This window comes from Pelophylax lessonae (assembly GCF_965119305.1).
Source record: "Pelophylax lessonae genome assembly, chromosome: 4".
NCBI classification, from domain to species: Eukaryota; Metazoa; Chordata; class Amphibia; order Anura; family Ranidae; genus Pelophylax; species Pelophylax lessonae.
The window spans coordinates 214,746,446-214,771,383 of NC_138771.1; the positions used below are offsets into that span (position 1 = coordinate 214,746,446).

General features: G+C 45.2%; 1 protein-coding gene across 1 annotated transcript in view; it reads right to left on the reverse strand.

Annotated features, from left to right (window-relative positions):
• Positions 1-24,938, reverse strand: part of PLXNB2 (plexin B2) — a 560,635-nt gene that overhangs the window by 11,916 nt on the left and 523,781 nt on the right. Inside the window, exons 31-33 of the mRNA XM_082254716.1 lie at positions 15,448-15,602; positions 14,749-14,909; positions 13,640-13,787 (exon numbers count right to left, since the gene is read on the reverse strand). Of these exons, the coding sequence (XP_082110842.1) occupies positions 13,640-13,787; positions 14,749-14,909; positions 15,448-15,602 (464 nt within the window). The remainder of the gene's footprint in view (positions 1-13,639; positions 13,788-14,748; positions 14,910-15,447; positions 15,603-24,938) is intronic.

Here is a 24,938-nt window from a genome sequence, read left to right on the forward strand (position 1 = left end):
ATCAACACACTATTATTTCCACAGAGAGTGGGGAAAGTTAGAACATCTGATAAGCCAAAAAAATAAAAAGACCCAACTCTTTCACACGCTACTAAAATAAGCGCTATAGAGGTTTACTTTGTACCTGTCAGACATATTCTCACTTCCTGCTCTAGTGACTGCACAGGAAATTAGAAGAAACCTTACCCAAAGACTGCAATCAAAACCTAACAGAGGTTTAACCCATCCCTATTCTGTCAAATTAAAAAACGTTTTGACAATAGCTATACTTTTAGGATAGTGATAAACAGACTGTTTCAATAACTAGGCACATTTCTGTATTCACCTGAATATATACATGCATATTTATCTAATCAGTGGAGAAACATTCAAAAAAGGAGTCATGATTGCCTGGATTTCTGAACTCTGCAGATCTGTCAGATTTGCTAACAAATATTGAGGCAAATTTCAAAATGTAATAACGTTCCTGATCGGATTGTCTCTGAAAACTAACATTTTAAAAATAAAGGATGTTTTGGCTTAAGTAGGAAAGGTGTTTTATTGCCGACTGTGGCCCCGCTAGGACATGCAAAAACCCGGAAACAGGCAGCAACGTACCAATACGCTGCTGTGCCTTTACGGGCCGCTGTCCACAGTACATTGCGGGCAGGAGGTCTGGAAGTGGTTAAGATAATACCTCACTAAAATGGTTAATTATACTGCTCATTACAGGGAAATATCTTGAACACTGCATGTACAATTTTTTTAAAAACTGGATTTTCGTCTTACTGTAAAATCCTTTTCTCTGAGGTTCACTGACAGACACAGCTTCAATTCTTCAGACCATTGGGAATTATACCGTCACTCTTGAGGAGTAGGACTAGGCGGAAACCTTTTTGGTTACGCCCCTGGGGCAGTCCCAGAGGATATACCATCACTTCCAGTTTGTAACAAGCAGTGTCAGAAGAACAAATAACCCCAAAATAGGGGCGGGTGCTGTGTCTTGTCAGTGAACCACAGATATATGGATTTTACAATAAGACAAAAATCCAGTTTTCTCTTTCATTCACTGACAGACACAGCTTAAATTCTTCATACCATTGGGATGTCCCAAAGCAGTGTCAACATGAGGACTGGGAAAAAACACAAATGCAGAATTCCCAACAAGGCTAAACATAGCCAACCAGGTAACAACTGGAGCTCACCACGAGAAAAAAATTTCACCCTCAAGAAGCGGAAGCCTCCATGACCACAGCCTGCAAAAATTTTGCGGCCAAACGCTGCATCCGAAAATGCAAGTACATCCACCTTATAACATTTTGTGAATGTGTGTACAGACGACTAAGTAGCCACCTTGCACACCTGAACCACTGATGTCTGATGACGGAAGGCCTAACAGGCACTAAGCTCTCTCGTAGAATGCGCTTGAACAAGGAAAGGAGGAATCAAACGCTTAATGGAGTAGGATTGCACCACCGTCTGCCTGATCCACAACAAAGAATCGGATTTCCTAATTGGTTTAGTCACCTCCAGGTAAACCTGAATCGCCGGTACCACATCTAAGGAATGTAAGGCAATTTTCTTAGGATGTTAAGGCTTAGGGGACATAGGGACGGTAGCACAATGTCTTCATTCAAATGAAACCCTGACACAACCTTAGGAAGGAACACCTGACAGGGTCGTAACACCATTTTGTCTCTATGAATCACTAAGTAAGGTGACGGACAGGACAACGCAACTAATTCCAACACGCGACGTGCGAAAGTAATAGCCACTAAGAAAGCCACGTTCTGCAACAGAGTGAGTAGAGGAATTTCCCGAATATTTTCAAAGGGAGGCCATTGAAACACCGACAGAACCGAATTGAGATCCCACTGAGGTAACAAGGATCGTACCGGAGGAGCCAGATTGCAAACTCCCTGCACAAAAGTGTGAACCAAGGACTTCGCCGCCAACAGCCTTTGGAAAAAATAGCCAAGGCGGAAATCTGGCCCTTGATGGTGCCCAGAGCTAAACGTTGATCTACACCCAATTGTAGAAAATCCAACAGGCGAGACACAGAAAAGGAACAGGGAGAATAACCCCCCCCCCCCCCCCCCGAGACTCACACCAAGTAATATACGCCTTCCAAACGCTATAATAAACCTTCCTGGATGCAGATTTACTAGCCTTCAACAGCGTAGGAATCACCGACTTTGACAGCCCTCTGTCCTTCAGCACCTAGCTTTCAATAGCCACGCTGTTAAAGCCAGCGACCATAAAGCAGGATGGAAGATTGGTCCCTTAGACAGAAGATCTTTCCTGAGAGGAAGTTTTCAAGGGACGTCTGCTACCAGCCTTACCAGGCCTGCGTACCAAGACCGGTGAGGCCAGTCTGGTGCCACCAGAATGACTGGATTTACTTCTACCTCGATCCTGTGTAGCAGTCTGGACAGAAGTTGTATTGGATGAAAGGCATAAATCAGACGATATAGACCCCAAGGGACCAGCAGAGCATCCTGACACCTTGACACGAACCTCTGCACCTTCCTATAGCAAAAAAGGCAATTTAGGTTTGGGTTTTTAAGTGCCGTCACAAAAATTTTTTCACAATTGTTTCAAATTCAAAAATTTTTATTTATAAATCAACATATAAAAAGTCATCATAAAACAGATTTTATGCAAATGTCAATAAGCCAAACTTTTCTCGACATGTTAGCTAGAAAATCATAGCTTCTTCAGGAGATTTTGTCTGGATATTATTCGCATTAGCCGACAATAAACAAATAATAATGTTATTTGTTACAAAAAAAAACAAAGCATAGCACAATTAAATCACAATTCTGTCACACTTATAATTACCATAGCAAACCGTATGCTTATCATCTGCTGGATTTACCCACAGAACACTGCATTCTGCTCAGTCAACTGCATACTCAAATTTACAGGGGAAAGCCCCCCCTAAAAGACCATAAGAACATAGAAAGGACAACTAGGTTTTGAATCAAATTGGTGCTTATTTAGATGGATATCAGTGTACCACAAGAGGCATTAGGCGTCAAATGATGTCTCTTCCCGCCGCCATCTTGCACATACGCAGTGGCGATTACCGGCTTCTGCACCTCCAGAAGCGCCCTAATGGATGTGGTAGGTGAGGGGTATAAATAGGGGTTAGATAATGCGGAGCTAATGCTGCTGCAAACACAGCGGGAAACGCTTGTGTTCCAAGGACAGGACAATCTAGGTAAGATGATACAAACACTTTTTTGTGAGGAAAACGATCTAGTCCCAATTTTAATTTGGTTGTGGGATTAAAGTAGCATTGACTCATTGCAGGTGCTTGGAGGGGCTTCTCTGCCCTTCTTAACAGGAGGGAAAGATACCTTTCCAACATGTCTGCATCCATTTGAGTGGGCATTAGCGATTTAAGGTACTTTTTATGTATAAATGAATCATTGGATTATCAGGCACAAAAGTTTGAGAGAGAGAAAAAATGGAATTGGATTAGTCTAAGGCCCCTTTTACACAGGCGGACCGTTCAGATCCGCCTGTCCGTTTTTTTGGCGGATCTGAACGGTCCCCCCATGCATTCCTATGGGGCATCGGATGTCAGCGGAGACATGTCCGCTGACATCCGACCCGATCCGTCAAATCTGGATGGATGGAAACCCTCTTTTCCATCCGTCCAGCAGATCAGATCGGATGGGATCGGGTGAGAACGGACTGACGGTCCGTTCCCATCCGATTTCCCCCATAGAGATGCATGGGGAACTGTCAGCTGTGTCTCCGCACACAGCGCGGAGACACAGCTGTCGTCCTGCTGCTCAGCGGGGGATTGGCGGCTCGATCCCCCGCTGAGAAAAACGGACTCCGTCCAACGGACGGAGTGTGTGAAAGGAGCCTAATGCTGTTAATCTTGTTCCCTCAGGTGTTTAGAATCTGACTCCTAATGCCTCTTGTGGTACATGGATATACATCTAAACAAGCACCAATTTGATTCAAAACCTAGTTGTCCTTTCTTGGTTCTTATGGTCTTTTAGGGGGGCTTTCCCCTGTAAATTTGAAGATTCAGTTGACTGAGCAGAATGCAGTGTTCTGTGGGTAAATCCAGCAGATGTTAAGCATACGGTTTGCTATGGTAATTATAAGTGTGACATAATTGTGATTTAATTGTGCTTTGCTTTGTATTTTTTTTTAAATACCGTATATACTCGAGTATAAGCCGACCCGAGTATAAGCCGAGACCCCTACTTTTACCACAAAAAGATGGGAAAAATCATTGACTCGAGTATAAGCCTAGGGTGAGAATGCAGGGCGGCGGGCATGGTGCAGGAGAATGCAGGGTGACTGGCATGGTGCAGGAGAATGCAGGGTACTGGCATGGTGCAGGAGAATGCAGGGTACTGGCATGGTGCAGGAGAATGCAGGGTACTGGCATGGTGCAGGAGAATGCAGGGTGACTGGCATGGTGCAGGAGAATGCAGGGTGACTGGCATGGTGCAGGAGAATGCAGGGTGACTAGCATGGTGCAGGAGAATGCAGGGTGACTGGCATGGTGCAGGAGAATGCAGGGTACTGGCATTGTGCAGGAGAATGCAGGGTGACTGGCATGGTGCAGGAGATTGCAGGGTGACTGGCATGGTGCAGGAGAATGCAGGGTGACTGGCATGGTGCAGGAGAATGCAGGGTACTGGCATGGTGCAGGAGATTGCAGGGTACTGGCATGGTGCAGGAGATTGCAGGGTACTGGCATGGTGCAGGAGATTGCAGGGTACTGGCATGGTGCAGGAGATTGCAGGGTACTGGCATGGTACTAGAGGATCCGGGGTTGTGGGCATACTACAGGAGATGCAGTGCTGTGGACATGGTACGTGTGGACCATGCCCGCAGCACTGCATCCCTCGTAGTGTGCCCGCAGCCCATGGCAGGCAGTGAAGCTGTTTCACTTACCTGTTCCAGAGGCGCCTTCATTTTAAAAATGGCGCCGCCCGGCGCCGACATGTCATTGCGCACGCGCCGCCGCCGCTCGTATACTTTCGGCTAGTCCTCTCCCGAGCGGCGCCGGGAATAGCCGAAAGTATACGAGAGGCGGCGGCGCGTGCGCGGTAACATGTATGCGACGGGCGGCGCCATTTTTAAACCTTAAACCCGTCAGAGAGGACATTTTTTTCCTTGACTCGAGTATAAGCCGAGGGGGGCGTTTTCAGCACAAAAAAATGTGCTGAAAAACTCGGCTTATACTCGAGTATATACGGTAAATAACATTATTATTTGTTTATTGTCAGCTAATGTGAATAATATCCAGACAAAAGCTCCTGGATATTATTTTCTAGCGAAACATGTCGAGAAAAGTTTGGTTTATTGACATTTGCATAAAATCTATTTTATGATGACTTTTTATATGTTGAACTATAAATAATTTTTGAATTTTAAATTAAGAAAATTTTGTGACAGCACCTTAAAAACCCAAACCTAAATTGCCTTTTTTGCTATTCAATTCTAGGGTGTGGTGCATGTAATTAAATGGGCCATTCATTCATTTAGCATCTCTGCACCTTCCTGTTGAGATGGGAAGCCAGCAGGTGCACATCGGGGGTCCCCCATCGAAGATAGTGGATGGAAAACCTCCGGGTGAAGAAACCAGTCTCCCGTATGGAACATCTGCTGACTGAGATAGTCCACTTGCCAATTCTCCACCCCCAGAATGTGCACAGCAGAGAGGGCTGGAACAAATTGTTCTGCCCACTTCAAGAGATCGGCCACTCTTTGTGCCCCCTGGATGATAGACATATGCCGCAGCCGTAGCATTGTCTGATTGTGTCCGCACAGAGCGTCCCTGCAGACAATCCTTCCACTGAGACTAAGTCTGATCGCCCGAATTTCCAGGATGTTGATCGGCAACCTGGACTTTTCACGAGTCCAGACACCTTGGGCCGAACACACTCCCAAGACACCTCTCCACTTGGCCCACTTGTACAGACTGGCATCCATTGTGATCACAGTCCAATACAGGGGAAGAAAAGATTTTCCCAGACGTAGGGCCGGGGAGCAGAGCCACCGTAGGAGAGACTCCCTCGAACCCCGACTCAACTGAATCAAATTGTCCAATGACAGCGGATCCTTGTTCCATTTGATCAGAATCTCCCTTTGCAAAAGTCTGGTGTGGAACTGCGCAAATGGAACTGCCTCAAAGGTGGAGACCATCAGTCCCAGCACTTGCATGCAAGTCCTGAGTGATGATGGATGGTTGGACAACAGGAGCCAAACAGCCTCCTGTAGCTTCAGCAGTTTTGTTTGAGGAAGAAACACCCAGGCTTACGCTTCCAGCTTTGTGGACAGAGACAGTGCCGATTTCTGAAAAAGAAGCAGATCATCCAGGTAACCCAGTACCGCGATTCCCTGCTGCCGTAAAAAGACTAACACTGGGGCCAAAACCTTTGTGAACACTCGAGGAGCTGAGGCGAGACCAAAGGGTAATGCCACGAATTGAAAGTTCCCCTTGCCCACAGCAAAACTAATAAAACGCTGATGCCCGACATATATTGGAATATGATGGTAAGCGTCCTTGAGATCGATGGAAGCCATCAGATGATGGAGGAAAGCTACTACTGTGCGGATGGATTCCAGCCGAAATTTCTGAACCCACACATAACGGTCCAGAGCCTTGAGATCCAAGATCGGACAAACCTTACCTTCCTTCCTGGGAACTGTTAACAGATTTGAAAAAAACCCTGGAAACTTTCCAACTCTGGAACCGTCACAATAACTCTTTGTGCAAACAGGTCCTGCACTGCTCCATAAAGGCCCTGTAGCCGCTCTGGAGACAGGCATAAGTTGGAAGGAAAGAACCTTGCCGGAGGCACGGACCGAAATTCAATCCTGTAACCGAACCGAATCAGTTCGTGGACCCATTTGTCCTTTATGAGCAAGGTCCACGGATCGGGAAATAGGCAAAGCCATTCCCCTACCCCAAACGCGGGTGAGTGTGTCCCCTCAGGCTGGGGAAGGCTTGTCTGCGAAACCAGAAGCGCCCACTTTGGACTTACAATTCCAGGGTCTCTTGGAGCCTCCTGCAGTTACAGGTGGATCTCAAGCCCTTTTCCTGCGAGCCCACCGGATGAAAGGGCCGCTTGTGAGCCGAAAAGAAGGGACCCCGCTTACAGCGAGGTTCCTTGCCCTTAGCAGCATGTGGGGGCAATGTACTCTTGCCTCCTGCAAGGCCCTTAATGAGCCTTTAATGATCTCTTCCATAGAGGCACCAGACGGTCAACTCCAAAAGGAAAATCAGTCAGTACCTTTTTAGATAGGCTGGAAGAAAACCACAAGTGCAGAGTGAAAGCAGTAAATATATGAAAGTCTTTCTAAAATGGTAGTGGGACCGGCATCCCAGAGCAGACAAGTGCTCAAAATCCACAAAGTGAAGAGGTGCTCCTCATATCCATCTACCTGTCACTCTCAGCCTCTCACCTTCAATCCGAGACCCCACAGGGTCAAACAGCATGGGTACCGAAGCCAATCTGCAGAGATAACACCTCCACCTCACTCCTTATTAACAGAATTTAGGATCAGATGTTAATTATCCAAAACAAGGAAATCCTTCACTTAGATGAAATGTTCCCTCCAGGGGGCGACTCCGTAGTGTATGCAGAAATAAAATGAAGAATCTAGTGCTCTCTGCATTGCTAGTACCATTTATTTAATTTAAGTAATGATAACACTAACGTTTAAAAAAAAATTGCAGAGCTTGCAAGCGTGTGTGCGTGTCTGTGTGCCTTCCTGTTGGAAACTCAAGATGGCCGTGGGTCACGTGACGTTCCCCTGTACGCGTTACGTCCTTCAAGGGGCGGGACTTCATCAGCAGGGATACCCTATTCTGTCACGGACCTTCCTAAATAGTAGGCAAACCCCGCCCTGTACTGCATTACAACTTCCAACGTTACCACGGAAACCGGACGCCTTCATATCGGAAGTAGCGTACAGCAGATGAGGGCGGAGGATGTAAATAAACATATGCCGAACCCGAGACACAATCTCGCCGGCAAGACACTAAGATCGCATAGCAACAGACCAACAGGTGGCCAAGGACAATATCTTATTTATCAACTAATGTCCAGAATCAATTTCAAGATAAAGTATGTGATGCTTATAAATGATCATAACAATCATATATAATTGATATAAATTAAATCATCAGATGACCCCGGCAATGTTGCATTTTTCCTCTAGGGGGCAGACTCGCGCAGCACGATTGTTATTTTAAAAGAATTTACAAATATGTGTATTTTAAAAATACTATAAAAGAACATAAATATATTATTTGTAGTTATAAGATTATACTATAAATCTTAAAAAGACCGAATTGAAATACAGACATAAGGACAAACTGATCAGCAAATATAAAATTATAAATATATAAAAATCATCTATCAGAAATAAAACAATTTAAATCAAAGTCGACATTGAGTCCTAATGGAACCAAGACCTTGGTCTCATATATCCAGAAGGACTCTCTGCGACTTAACTGGTGAATAAAGTTCCCCCCTCTCCAGTGGTGGTTCACTTTTTCTATGCCCCAGAACTGTAATCCACTTGGATTTTTTTGGTGTACATTCTTAAAGTGCCTAGAGACACTATGGGTCACAAGTCCTTTGCGAATATTATTGACATACTCCCCCACACAGACATGGAGTGCTTGGGACGTTCTCCCAATGTATTGGAGACCGCATTCACACTGCAGCATGTACACAACTCCTTGTGGGGTGAATGTAATTAAATTTCTGATTTTATATGATTTTTGGGTGGCTGTGGCAATGAATTCTTTCCTATTTTTTATATTCTTTTTGCAACTTCTAAATGTGGCACATTTACCACATGTATAGGAGCCAGACAAAAAGGAAAATAAATAGATGGTTTTCTTTAATTTGTGGTGGATCAATAATCCCTGGGGCAATTTGGCCCTCAAAGATGGAGCTTTGCGATAAACAAATTTAGGGAATTCTGAAAGGACAGGGCCAAAGATTTTATCTTCTTTAAGTATAGGCAAATGTTTTTAAATTATGCGCTCGACTTTTTTGTGTTGGATATTGTAGTCCAATATTATACGTAACCCAGTATCAATTGTATTGGTTTTAATTCTTAATTATTTAATCTTGTTCATATCCTTTTTCAAGGAATCTTTTTACTAATATCCCTGTTTGGGTGTAATAATCATCATCAGAGGCACAGTTTCGTCTTAAACGAGTGAACTGGCCTCGGGGGATATTACAGAGCCAAAGCTGGTGATGGTAGCTATCCAGTGAGATAAAAACATTACGATCTGTTGGTTTAAAAAAATTTTGTGTTCTAAATGTGCCCTCGTGTTTATATATCTCAAGGTCCAAAAATACATTTTTTCTTTTTCCAGGGTCCAGGTGAGTACAATGTTCTTATTGTTATTATTGAGTTTGTCCCTGGAGACCACTTATGTCACCTTCCCATATCATAAATAGGTCATCTATATACAGCCTATAACAGGAAAGTTCAGGGGGCGGATTACAGAACACAACCTCTTCCTCCCAGTGGGCCATAAACAGGTTGGCCACACTGGGAGCAAATTTAGCCCCCATCGCTACTCCTCCGATCTGGAGGTAGTAGCGATGGTTGTACCAAAAATAATTCCTGTTAAGGCAAAAATTTAAACTTTTATAAAGGAACCTTTTGTGTCTACTAGACAATTCAGAATCAGTTAGTGACCATTTTACAGCCTTCAAGGCATCCTCATGTCCTATAATTGTATAAAGAGAGCCAACATTGGCGGTAATCAAGATACTACTAGGGGAACATGACAAGGTGTTCAATGTCTGAATCATATGTTTGGTGTCCTTTAGATAAGACTTAGTTTTTTGGACAACTGGCTGAAGGTAATGGTCGATGTACTGACCCAAACAAGCTGAGATGGAATCAATTCCATTAACAATTGGACGACCAGGGGGGTTCTCTATATTTTTATGTATTTTGGGGAGACAATATATAATTGGTCTCCTACAATAATGGACTTAAGTACAAGGCTGAGGATACCATTGGTCTCTCCTTTAGTTACCAGGGCATGTAGTTCATTCTTGAATTCGAACATGGGATCCTTTGGGAGGATTTTATAGGTACTCTGATCGTTGAGGAGCCTCAACATCTCCTCCCTATAATAAGTCTCACTTAATATCACAAGGCCACCTCCCTTGTCTGCTGGGCGGATAACAATATTTTTTCTAATGATTGTATGCCCCTCTTGATGTATTGTGGGTCAAAGGCTTTTTTCAATTTTAATTTATCCAAATCGCTACATACCATGTTGCGAAAGACATCAAGATGCTTAGTGTCTTGACCTGATGGATTGAAGGTCGATTCATTCCTTAGATTGGAATAATGATTCATAGAAGGAGCCGAATTCCTAATAACTGGATTTGAGAGGAAGGAATTCTTAATATTCAGTCGTCTGGTGAACTTTTGTATGTTCACATATGTTTGAAACTTATTTAAGTTCCTAATAGGGGCAAATTTTAGCCCTTTATCGAGAACTTTAAGGTCATCCTCTGTAAGGGGGACCCCTCTCAGATTGTAACCTCCAGCTCCTAGAGTGGTCTCTGTTTCTTTGGGCCTTCCTTCTCCTCTGCATCCTCTCTGTCTTTTCAATTTCCTATATTGTAATTGGCCTGATCCGGTTGTACATGATTCCCTCTCCAGGTGTGATCTGGTACTGGGGTCCTCAATGGACGCAGAGGGGCTGGGTATATGGCCCCCTCCATGGGGACCTCCAGTCCTCTAAAAAAAAGATGATCTCCATGGTTCTCACTGTATTCTTGAAGGGGAGCAAATCTATTAAAGGAAAAATCTTCAGAATCCCTTCTATTCGGGTAATGGTTCCTATAATGATTATTTCCTCTCCCTCTGCCTCTAACTGTTTGCCATTGGGTATTTTCCCTTCGTATAGGAGGTGGTGCCTGTGTATAATTAGGGAGGGGAGGGGGGCAGTGAGAATTACCTCTTCCTCGTCCATTTCTTCTTCCCCTTCTTCCTCTAGGGGGAGGTGGGGGATAAGGGGGATATCTTTGAGGGAGGGGTGTCACTATCTGATGTGAGTACCCATGGGGGGGCAACATCTTCCTTGTTGTTATGAGAAAAAGTATCAATCCCGTGTCCCGGGGTGGTTCAGAGAAATTTTGTTTAAATTTGTATATCATAGTAGATCCAAAGTCAATCAAATCTCTCTGAAATTTGGTTTTCTTTTTTCTTGGATATCTCTATCCCATTTCTCCATTTTAAGCTTTAAATCATTAGATAATTTATTAAAATCAACATGATCTGTCCTAAGTTCCAGTTTATCAATTTATTTTATCTGTATTTCTAAATTCTCTTTTATCTTGCGTTTGCGGTTTAGTAAAAATACTAGTTACTCTAGACCCTTAGCGGTAAAGAAGTCCTCCCATTCTTTCAGGGATTCTGGGTCTAAAAGGCCATCATTGGGGAGAACATCCCACCTTAGACGTCTCGGGATTAATTTAGCTGACAAGTAATGCTCAAAGGAAATTATATCCCACCATATTTTTATCTTTTTTTTAAACAAGTGCCCTAGTTTCCTAAATAAATAGGATAAGTCCCCCAGATCTTTGGGGGCCAGAGGCACGTTTGAAAAAAATTCATTAATTTTCACTTCTCGTTTTTCTAAAAACTGAAAAATGTCCATGTTCTGCTGCTAAATACAATAAAGATTGAGAAAGAGTATATATATATATATATATATATATAATAAGAAAATATTCAGCGCTGAACTTAAATGCAAATATCGATGGACTAAGCAGCTGGACACTCAAGAGCAATCTTAAAAAAAACCTCCTGAAACATATATGAAAAATAGTGCAGCGCAATCCTTTGAATAACTCATATAAACAAATACAATAGATAGGCTGGAAGAAAACCCCAGAGTAAGTTCAGAGTGAAAGCAGTAAATATATGAAAGTCAAAGCGCCAAAACGATCTGCTACACTGCTGGAAAGAGGAAAAGGAAACGCTGACCTGACACTAGAGGCCCCCACAGGCTCGGCACGGTTTAGACTACAGAAAAATGGCCGCCAACACAGGTCTATGGGGAAACCAAAAACATGGGTGCCAAACAAGGACACGGAGACCATGGAAAAATGGTGGTACCACGCGGGAGCCTGGGCCCCACAGAAAAAGTTCACAGACCCCAGGAGGGGACCCCCTAGGGAACCCCCCCCCCCACAGAACCCAGGTACAGACACCCCCCACAGGGGCCGACAGCGGCATCACCCACTGCTCCTTCAGCCCAGCACCATGTAGCCCCCCTACCCAATTTCACCCATGCCCTCGGGCCGGGGGGGGGGGGTACGTACAGGGGACAGATGAGGGCACCAAATTTAAGGGGGAACCCCGCAAGGAGGAGAGGGGGAGCACAAAAGGGAGGAAGAACACGGGTGGGCCTACCATCTCAAGGGGGGGCCTGCGACCACCCCAGCAATTCTGCAGGAAAGGAGGGGGGACACTACTCACCATACCATGGTCACCAGGTGGGCGCCACTCCCAGCACTCCACCCGCACCATCTTGGAATGGGGGTGCTGCAGCCTTAGGTATGCTGCGACTCTAGTCGTGACTGCTGTCGTGACCAGGGCTATGCGACTTCGCTAGGGGTTTCACTCGCTGGCCAGCCCCTGTCCAGTGGGGCTATGATGTGGCCAACCTAGTGCTGAGCTAATAGTTGGGACGCGCTCACAGGCCAGACTGGGAAGATTGTAAGGATCTAGAATAGCCTAAGCGTTGCCCAGTCCGGCTGTTGATTGTAGTTCACACAGGAACAAAAATAATAAAGTAAAAAATTCCATTTAAATAGGAAAAAATGCCAGGACGGCAGATCCCAGCAGAGAGACAGGTCCTTACTCCTGACTAGGCAGAAAAAACTAAGTCCTACAGCAGGAAGTGATGGTATACCCTCTGGGACTGCCCCAATGGTGTAACCAAAAAGGTTTCTGCCTAGTCCCACTCCTGATGAGTGACAGTATAATACCCAATGGTCTGAAGAATTGAAGCTGTGTCTGTCAGTGAACGAAAGAAATATATTTTAAGGCATGGTAATTTTTAAATGTGTTAATTTATGATTAATATATTACTTCATTAAAGTAATTTTGTAGAAACTGAGTGTATACAATTTGACCGATTTAAAAAAGGAAACTCAATCTTACTTAATAAAAACATGATTCCCGAAGAGTTAAAATAAGCCCACCGCATTCATTGCCATCAGGGACTTTAACTGGTGGATAAAGAGAATAAGGAAACATGTTTTCTTCGAGTGAGATGGCCTTCAAGTGCTTCATTATGTGTACTTTTACAAGTGTATCAAACAAAAGTGTAACACTATAAAATATTCAAAGAAAAAAGCTACAGGGATTTCTACCAAGCTGTTAAGCCTAAAGTTTTACTGGTGACTGGCAGAGGTACGCATGATAAGGACAAGCGTAAAGCAGACTGTCATGCATATCATACAATACATGATGCTGCTACTGATGACTGTAACAAGCTTAATGCTTGTTGGCAGATGACTAGCTCTACTCATATCATATATATGACATATACATTGCCCTTCTCCTAAACAAGGGAAGGAAACCAGACATCAAACTGAACAGCTCAATCACTTACTCTGCTCAGCTTGTGCTCCGTCCTGCTGCATGCATCCATGAAGGTCTGTGCAATGACTGACAAGGATGCATCTACTACTTGGTGGACGTGTACATCAAAAATGAAGTGAGGGTTCTTCAGTATGTTAACCCAAAACCTTAACGATAAGCTGTATGAATAAAAAAAAAAAAACAGTAAGACTACAAACACATCTCATCCGCTGTTATTGATCCAACGGCTCTGCAGCAATTTATTAAAACATGTACATTCAATAAACTTGAAATATAAATAGATTGACTGGCAGTTATTTTTAAAACCCAATTTTTAAAGAAAAAATAGACTTAAATGAATTTTAGTGCACACAAACACAATACCTATTTTTTATTTTAGAAAAAAAAAAAATGATTATGTTAAGTAGAGTAAATAGATACCTAACATATCACGATTTAAAATTGCGTATGCCTGTGGAATGGCGACAAACTACAGTACCTAAAAATCTCTATAGGCAACACTTTAAAAGCCCTTACAGGTTACCAGTTTAAAATACCACAGGAGGTTCTGGTGCTAGGATTATTGCTCTCGCTCTGACATTCGCGGTGATACCCCACGTGTGGTGCAATCACTATTTACATATGTGTGTGGGATTTAAGAATGCATTTCCTTTTAGCGTGTGAGCACGTGGATGCTTAAAGTTTTTTTTTTTTTAAATGTATTCTTTTATTTAAAACTTTTTTTTTTCCACTTTTTCACAAGGGATGAACAACATCCCTAGCTGGTTCACATGTGCAGCATCGTGGCAATTGCAGATTTAAGGGCTTAGATGGCATTGTCTTTGGCAGATTGGGGGATCCTAGTTTCTGTGACATGATCAGTCGCCATTACATGGGTCTTTTGTGGTGATAAAAAAATATGGTGGGGTCTCAGGTGCAGTGATCCCAATGAGGTTGTGCACATTTCTCACAACGTATCCAAACCAAGGAAGGATCTAAATATTTATCTGCACTAAATGGGGATAGAAAGCTTGTTTTCTATGGATCAATCAACAAATGTGTTCTGTGAAATGGAGTAAATCAATACCTCTGTTCAGTTCAACACTCTGCAACCATACTGGTCTAAGATAATAAACAAACCTGTTTGTTTTCCATATGTGAACAGTATCTTCATCTTTAATGTCATACTTCTCAGCCTGTTCATCCAAAAAGTCAAAGAAATATTTCACAGCTGGCGGTACCACTTGATTGGAGTTAAGGACACTCTGGAAGAAGTTATCTACAAATTGCTGGAGCGTACCCTGTACACAAGCACAACAGACATGTCAAAAAAGAACAGTCACCAACTGAAAAAATAAATTAATTTAAGCTGGACTCCTGGCAAGCAGGGGAATACATATATGTATAGGTGGAACTGTGAAAATATTATAAGTCTGCTCAGATAGTCTGGTGATGCAGGCATCACCGTCAGACAGCACAACTATGCTATGGATCTCCCTGTAAACTAGGCCTTAGTAGAGTAATAGAGCATGGCCCAACATCCACACTGACTTATGATTGGACAATGAATTTGGCCATCTCTGTGCTCTTCCCTCCTGTAAGTATGTTCAGTTAGACTTACAGTACTATATAAAGAAATATAGTACAGGGATTCCTTAAAAATGCTGACCCTTTCTCTCCCAGTCTCCTGTGCAAGAGATTACCAGAGGCTTATAAAACAGATTCAGATGTCATTTATATATTAAATACATTTGTATTTAGGTTTTCATTAAATACATTTTATTTTAATATCTGCCAGGAGCTTAGCTTTAAACCATTAATATATGCACACAAGTCTACCTTAACAGAGAGAAGCCTTGTCAGGTAGATTTCTGTAATGGCCTTCGTTTGCTCTTTCGCCTTCATACTTCCTCTCTTGGATTTGCCTTCATCTACTTCATCTGCTGGTCGTACAAGATGCCATATTTTGTTTTCATCTTCTAGCAGTGCATGCCCTATTAAATCAACCAAATCAGACAGTTCAGCAACAAATCGGCGCCATAGTAAACCAGAACAAATTCAGAGAAATTACAGTCATAAGTCACTGTCAAAACGGTTCCCTGATCACTTAAAAAGCTTGCATACTGTCAGTGGACCGGATATATCACTCACAAATCACACTCAAATTTGTATTTCAATTCATTTGTAGTTTTATACTTACCAGGTGTCCACTGTTCAAAGATGATCTCCTATGCTTTTATACTCAAAGTACCAAAAGCTGTGGAAAATACAATGCTCTGGGATGCCATATCAGACAGCTACATGGATGCATGGTTATGTGTTCTCTACTAAAGGGGATGATCAGTGTGATTTCCTGTGAGAGATCATGTATGTGTTCATTACTGGCCACTCTAGTATCTAAGAGCAATGGACATTCAGTAATTTCTCTACCATTCATAGTATTGAGGTAGCAGGTTGGTAGGAGATTAGGGTCTTGTTTGAATTAAAGTTAATTAATAAACTAGTGGCTTTTAGCCATATATGTGTCATTATCTAAGGTTATCGTAAAGAAGACCTGAGAGAAGTATTTGGGCTGCCATTACTGACCTCACCTTATGAAAAGGTTCATTGTGACAGCCAGGTATAACTAGTATTCTCAGAAGGAGGTCAGCAATAGCATCCTATAAACTCAGTACAGGTTTCATTAAGGGTAAAGACACTGTGGTAATACAGCGGGGAAAAACAGAATTTTTGTAAAATCTTACCTGTAAAATTCCTTTCTCCGAGTCCTCCGACAGTCGCCGCCTCCTCTAAGTCATCACTATTGGGTATTGTCTTCCTATCCGTAGGAATAGCTAGGCATATAGACTTAGTCAAAAGACAAAAGGCATTAGCATATACACACCCATGGGGGCTGTCCCATCCGGTCAATACCCCCCTGCATCACCACTCCCAACTCAGTTTGGTAGCATAGCAGTAGGTAATAAGAACTCCAAAAGAGGGGCGGCGACTGTCGGATGACTCAGAGAAAGGAATTTTACAGGTAAGATTTTACAAAAATTCCGTTTTCTCTTACGTCCTCCGACAGTCACCGCCTCCTCTAAGTCATCACTATTGGGATGTCCCAAAGCAGTATAGACATGAGGGGTGGGAGACGCAACCGTAGAAAAGGCAACGCTGTACCCACATCAGAGAAAGGAATCTTACATGCACCGTAAGAACCAACTGGGCAACAGAAAAAACAATGCTCAACAGGAGCAACAGCCCAGGAAAGCAAATGCCAACAGCCAGGGACCCAGAGAAAAATTCAAGGGTCCATCATGGCACAGCCGCACTAAGAACTTTGCGGCCAAAAGAAGCATCAGCTGATGCCAGAACGTCTACTTTGTAGAACTTGGAAAAAGTGTGCACCGACGACCAAGTCGCCGCCTTGCACACCTGGGCCACCGAGGCCCGATGCCAACAGGCCCAGGAAGTACTCAAAGACCTGGTAGAGTGAGCCTTAACAGGGAAGGGCGGAACCCGTTCCTTCAAGGCGTAAGCCTGCTCAATGGTCTGTCTGATCAATTGGGAATAGTCGCTGCAGATGCAGCCATGCCCTTCCGAGGTCCCTCAGGAAGGACAAAGAGAGAATCCGTCTTCCGAAAGGATTCCGTAGACAACAGGTAAACCCTGATCGCCCTGACAACATCCAAGGAATGCAAAGCAATCTCCTTTGGATGCTTAGGCTTCGTACAAAGCGAAGGCAGGACAATCTCCTCATTAAGGTGAAATTCAGAGATCACCTTGGGAAGAAAGGATGGGGGTGGTCGCAAAACCACCTTATCCTTGTGAATTATCAAATAAGGGAAGCGGCAAGACAACGCCGCCAGCTCCGACACTCTGCGAGCCGAAGTGATCGCCACCAGAAAAGCAACCTTTTTCGACAGCAGAGGCAACGATATATCCCTGATATTTTCAAAGGGAGCACGCTGCAACGCGGACAGAACCAAGTTCAAGTCCCACGGAGGTAAAGGCTCCTTCCTGGGGGGAGCCAAATGTCGCACACCTTGAATGAAGGTGCGCACCAAGGAATGAGGCGCCACAGGTCGTTGGAAAAGGACAGCCAGTGCGGACACCTGGCCCTTTATCGTGGCCAGCGCCAGGTGCTGATCCACTCCAGACTGGAGGAAAGCCAAGATTCTCAACACCGAGTAAGAACGAGGGCAGAACCCCCTGGACTCGCACCAGGTGAAACAGGCTTTCCAGGTATGGTAATAGATCTTACCAGAGGAGGATTTCCTAGCCTTGATCAGGGTAGGGATAACCTCAGGGGATAGACCCTTGTCCTTCAAGACCTGGATCTCAACAGCCAGGCCGTTAAAGCCAGCGACTGTAAAGCAGGATGGAAGATCGGACCTTGAGACAGGAGATCTTCCCGCAGAGGCAGGCGCCACGAAGGTGCCACTGCCGGGTGAACAACGTCGGCGTACCAGGACCGGCGTGGCCAGTCCGGTGCCACCAGAATCACCATGTGCGGTTCCGAGGCCAATCTGCGAAGGAACCGGGATAGTAACTGAATCGGAGGAAAGGCGTACATCAGACGATACTGATGCCAAGGGGCCACCAACGCATCCGAGGCGTCCGCCAACGGATCGCGCGTTCTTGCCATGAAACTTTCCACCTTTCGATTTAGCCGGGACGCGAACAGATCCACATCTGGGGATCCCCACCTCGCACACAGCATCTGAATGACCTCCGGGTGTAGGGACCATTCCCCCTGGTCCAGGGTCTGGCGGCTCAGATAGTCGGCCTGCCAATTTTCCACACCCGGAATGTGAACTGCCGAGATCGCCGGGACATGAGCCTCGGCCCAAGACAGAATGTCGGACACCTCCCGGGCCGCACGAGCACTCTTGGTGCCCCCCTGGTGGTCGATGTAAGCCACCGCGGTAGCATTGTCCGTCTGTACGCGAACAGGCAAGCCCTGGAGACGTTCCGACCACTGGAGGAGACAGAGTTTTATCGCTCGTAGCTCCAGTACATTTAATCGGGAGGGAGGACTCCTCCTCCGCCCAAGTGCCCTGGGCAGACAGGTTGCCCAGGACTCCACCCCAGCCCGACAGGCTGGCATCCGTGGTAACCACTGTCCACACCAACGGACGGAAGGACTTGCCTTCCGCCACCGACGGGGACTGGATCCACCATAGAAGAGCCAATCTGGTCTGGCGACTCAGGGAGACATCCAGATCCAAGGACTGAGGAAGTCTGTCCCACCTGGCCAGGATCTCAGTCTGGAGAGCCCGCGTGTGGAACTGAGCAAAGGGGATCGCCTCGAAGGCCGACACCATCAACCCCAGGCCCCGCATGCAGGTCCTGAGTGACGAGGACGGATTGTCCCTGAGGGACCCGAGTTCGTCCCGCAAAGTCCGGAGCTTTTCCTCCGGCAAGAACACCTTTGCCTGAGCAGAGTCCAGAACCATTCCCAGATAGGGAAGGCGAAGCGACAGAGACAACGCTGATTTTTGAACGTTGACCTTGGTAAAAACCCTGGGTGCCGAAGCGAGACCGAAAGGTAACGCCACAAACTGGTAGTGGTCCTCTGCGATAGCAAACGAAGGTACCGCTGATGACCCTCGAAGATAGGGATGTGCAGGTACGCATCCTTCAGATCTATCGAAGCCAGGAATTCTCCTGGGCTCAAGGAGGCCACCACCGAACGGAGGGACTCCATTCGAAATTTCCAAACACGCATGAAGCGGTTCAGCGCTTTCAGGTCCAGAATAGGACGCACTTTGCCCTCCTTCCTGGGCACAGTGAACAGATTTGAATAAAAACCCCGAAACCTGTCCTGATGAGGTACCGGGACAATCACTCCCTGAGCAAGCAGGTCCTGCACTGCTTGATGCAAGTCCTGCAGACGCCCCGGAAGCAGTTGGAGATTGGAGGGAAAAAATCTGTCCGCCGGCCGGGAAAGGAATTCGATCTTGTAACCCGATCGAACGATTTCCTGAACCCACCTGTCCGAAATCCGGAGCAGCCAAGGTTGAAGGAAGCCGCGCAGACGTCCCCCCACCCCGGAAACGGGTGAGGGCGCCCCTTCAGGCAGAGGCGGATTGTCACGCCGAGCCGGCATTGCCGGCCATCTGCTTACCCGCCCAGGGCTTCTTCTGGTTGCCCTGGGCCTTGAAGAGCTTGCCCTTGGATTGGTTTCCGAAAGGCACGAAAGGACCCCTGAGTGGATCTAGGCGCAGAACCCCGCTTGCCTCGGAAAGACTTGTTCTTGGGGTTCTGGGGCAGCATGGTGCTCTTGCCCCCCGTGACGCCCTTCACCAGGGTATCCAACGCCTCGCCAAAAAGGCGAGAGCCAGCATAGGGAAAATCAGCAACAGTTTTCCGTGAGGACTGGTCGGCCGACCAGCTCTTCAGCCATATCAGTCGCCGGTTAAGTACCGCGACTCTAGAGAGGCGAGCCACCAAGGGGGCCTCATTCAAGGCTGCATCACACAAATACATGACTCCTTGGTGGATTTGATCCACCATTTCCAGCCGGGCAGGCAGAACACCATCAGACACGAGATTGCTCCTAAGCATCTTAGTCCAATCAGCCACCGCCTGAGCCACCAGAACGGACGCGAAAATGGGTTTGAGCAACGAACCCGCCGCCGTGTAGGAATGGCGGGCCAGGGACTCCAACCTCCGGTCCGTGGGATCCCGGAAAACTGGGGTGTCCTCAGTAGGAACCAAGGTAGCCTTGTTCAACACGGCCACAGTGTGATCCACCTGTGGAGGCACACACCATTGTGATTCCGTAGCCGGCGCAAAAGGATAAAGCAATTTGAACCGACTAGGTACCAGGAATGGACGTTTTAACGTGCGCCACACTTCATTAACAGTGTAATGAAATTCCGCTGGGCAGGGAAAAACCTGCGCAGACTTGCGGGTCCTGTGCGTCCCAAATGAGGACACAACGCCCGGAGGACAGGGCTCATCCTCCAAATGTAAGGTTTCTTTTACAGAAACAATTAACTCATCCATGGTCGCCCATTCTTCAGGTGACCCTGGGGAGGATGTATCAACACCCTCCAGTTCAGCCTCCCCCTCGAACCCCGGGGGGTCCAGGGATGAGCGGGACCCCGAGAAGGGCACACTCGCAGCAGCAGCAGCCAAATCCCCATCTGAATCAGAAGAGAGACAACCTGGGCCTCTTCCTCGCAGCCCGTTCAGCCATCAGCATTTCCATATTTGCCACCAAGGTTGCTACTACAGCAGCCAGATCAGGTCGCAGCGGAGCCACAGGAGAACTGGGGCCCCCCACTAAAGCTGGAGGAAACTTGCTTTCCTGAGAATCCATGGCTCAAGTTATCAGAACAAACTACAGTGCAAAAACCGGTGTACTGTCCCCTTTAAGAGCGCTGCGTGTGCGCAGCCCACCGCTACTGTCACAGCTATGAAAGACCCCCAAAGGAGAAAAGAAACTGAGCCAGAAGCGATATACAGAGGGATGTATGAGAGTGATAACCTGCAGAGCCCGCAGAGCGTTGCTGCCAGTGTCCTTGCTGCTGATGGAGAAAGGAAGTGCTGCTGGAGAGGGCTGGACTATAAGCCAGACCTCGGGAAAATGGCTGCCCCATAGGAATGCATTGGAGGCTACGCCAAAATGGCCACCAACATGCGGTCGGACCGATCGTTCCACCGCCCAAAAAATGGCGCCAAAATGACCTGTATAATCGCCCCAGAGGTGTTATACACGTGTGCCCACAGTAAACATGGCGGACCGCGCAAATCTTCCCCGCAGCGGTCGCCGCACAATCACAGACGTCTGCACCCCCGAACATGTACCTAAGGTGACACAGGGACAGGGACCCCTGGCAAACATACAAATCTGCACAAGCGAACCCCGCAGGGATCGCACAGGGAGTCACACAGGCACAGACATGGGGACACACAGCAACACAGACTGCCACCCCAGACAGAGGCCACACACAGAAAAGTACTCACCTGTACCCGATGGCGTGGGGGAGCCTCTATGCACGGATAAACCTCTGTCCTCATCTGACAGGGACTGCCGTGAGCCAGGGACATGACGCTGCAGCACCGCAGACGAGTCCTGTGAGGTAGCCACCTCACGGCTGCATCCCTGCAGCGAACAGGGATGGGTCGTTCGTAATGCCAGGGCGAACCATAGCTGAACGCTCGATGGCGGGCTGGGGGTCCATCTGACCCTCAGTGCCCTGGAAAAAACCAGGGCGAATCCCAGCACCGCATGATCCATCTTCATCCGAAGAGAAGACTAACACTAGAAGCTGACAAAATAAAAAGCTAGTAAAGTAAGAGAAAAAAACTGACATTTTCAAAGAAAATCAAATAAAAGATTAGGAAGGCTGAGACTGAAGCCCCAGCACAGGGTAGCCTGACTATTCCTGACGCTAGGCAAATTAAAACTGAGTTGGGAGTGGTGATGCAGGGGGGGTATTGACCGGATGGGACAGCCCCCATGGGTGTGCATATGCTAATGCCTTTTGTCTTTTGACTAAGTCTATATGCCTAGCTATTCCTACGGATAGGAAGACAATACCCAATAGTGATGACTTAGAGGAGGCGGCGACTGTCGGAGGACGTAAGAGAAATAAGTATTGAACACGACACCATTTTTTCAAGGTAAATAGGTTTCTAAAGGTGTTATTGACTTGAAATTTTCACCACGTCGGTAACAACCCATTCATTCCAAAACCAAAATAAATATGTTTAGAAATTAAGTTATGTGTAATAAAATGGAATGATACAGAAAAAAAAAGTATTAAATACATGAAGAAAATGAGGTGCAAAAAAGCCTTGGAAAGCCAAGACCACCAGCTGAAATCTATAAGTAATTAGAAAGCAATTCTGCCCATTGTCAGTGCAAATTAATATCAGCTGGTTCAGTCTCAACTGATGGCCTATAAAAAGGTGTCATTACCAAGGTGTCACACAAGAAACGTTGCATGATGGGTAAAAGCTAGGAGCTCTCTCAAGCCCTTTGCAACCTTATTGTTGCAAAGCATTGGTTACACAGGGATTTCTAAATTTCTGAATCTTCCAGTGAGCACTGTTGGGGTTATAATCTGGAAGTGGAAAGAACATAATTTCATCAACTGGCCCCGACCAGGTGCTCCTCGTTCCTCTGACAGAGTGACAAAATAATTATCAGTTATCAAAGAGCCAAGGACCACTTGTGGAGAGCTTCAGAAAGACCTGAAATTAGCAGGTACAACTGCTTCAAAGAAAATAAGTAATGCACTCAACCACCATGGCCTGTATGCACGCTCACCAGGCAAGAATCCATTGCTGAAGAAAAAGCATGTTAAAAATTGTTTAAAGTTTGCTGCACAACATTTAGACAAGTCTGTGAAGTACTGTACCATACTATAGTCTGGTCAGATGAGAACAAAATTGAACTCTTTGGATGTCATAATGCACACTATGTTTGGAGGTCAAATGGCACCTGCAAATCATCCCAAAAACACCATACCAACAGTGAAGTTTGGAGGTGGGAACATCATGGTGAGGGGGCAGTTTTTCAACATACAGTACTGGCAAACCTTATATCATCAAAGGAAGGATGAATGAAAAAATGTACGAAGATATTCTTAATAAAAATTTGCTGCCATCTACCAGGATGAAGAAGATGAAAACAAGGGTGGACATTTCAGCCGGACAATTATCCCAAACAGAAAGCCTAAGAAACTCTCAATTGGTTTCAAAGAAAGAAAATAAAGCTCTTAGAATGGCCCCAGGAAATCACCTGACTTGAGTCCAATAGAAAATCTATGGAAAGAACAAAAGATCAGAGTTCATAGAAGAACCTTCAAGATTTGAAGACTGTGGGGAAAAATGGGCCAAAAACACACCTGAGCAATGCATGCAACTAGTTTCTCCATACAGGAGGTATCCTGAAGCGGTCATTACCAACAAATGAATAAAAAGTGAATCTTCACACAAGATATCCAAGTGCATGAAAATCATGTGCAGCATAAAATTATTTTGTGCAACATAAAAAAATGGTGACTAATGGTGATTGTTCATAAATAGATGAGTGACTATTCTTTGAAGTCCAGATGGTGCCACGCCAAGTGAGCTACGAATCCAAATACAGGTGCAATGCCCGCTCACATCACATTACACCAGTAAAGGCGTTTTTATATGGTAACCGCTCAAAGTTGGGGTGGTGGGTTCCTCCTTCCTCCCTAGGGGCTCCCTCGATATCCACTCCTGGGTAGTGATTAGTTGGATTACAATCATTTCACCATCCTACCACCTATTGGTGTGATTTCTGCACGTTGTCACTTTATATATATATATATATATATATACTTTATTTCATTAATTTTCCCCGCTATTGTGACTGTGCCATTTATATATATATTTCTCCAGTCTTACTCAGACACTGATCTTTCTTCTTTCCTATATCTTTGATTGATTGTTCTCATTCTCCATCACATCAGATGCGTTTTTACTCATCTCCGTTAGAAATTGATGCGTTTTTTTCTCCAAATAATTTTTTGTGATCTTATGAAATTAGCGCCGATTCATCTTACCTACCATAATCTTGATTAGTATTCGTGATAATACAGGAATTGGCTGCTTGTTTCTTATAAGACAGAGTCCCATTACCTGTTTTTATATATATATATATATATATATATATATATATATATATATATATATATATATATATATTATATATATATATATATATATATATATATATATATATATATATATATATATATATATATATACAGTGGGTACGGAAAGTATTCAGACCCCCTTAAATTTTTCACTCTTTGTTATATTGCAGCCATTTGCTAAAATCATTTAGGTTCATTCTTCTTCCTCATGAATGTACACATAGCACCCCATACTGACAGAAAAACACAGAATTGTTGACATTGTTGCAGATTTATTAAAAAAGAAAAACTGAAATATCACATGGTCCTAAGTATTCAGACCCTTTGCTCAGTATTTAGTAGAAGCCCCCTTTTGATCTAATACAGCCAGGAGTCTTTTTGGGAAAGATGCAACAAGTCTTTCACACCTGGATTTGGGGATCCTCTGCCATTCCTCCTTGCAGATCCTCTCCAGTTCTGTCAGGTTGGATGGTAAACGTTGGTGGACAGCCATTTTTAGGTCTCTCCAGAGATGCTCAATTGGGTTTAAGTCAAGGCTCTGGCTGGGCCATTCAAGAACAGTCACGGAGTTGTTGTGAAGCCACTCCTTCTTTATTTTAGCTGTGTGCTTAGGGTCATTGTCTTGTTGGAAGGTAAACCTTCGACCCAGTCTGAGGTCCAGAGCACTCTGGAGAAGGTTTTTGTCCAGGATATCCCTGTACT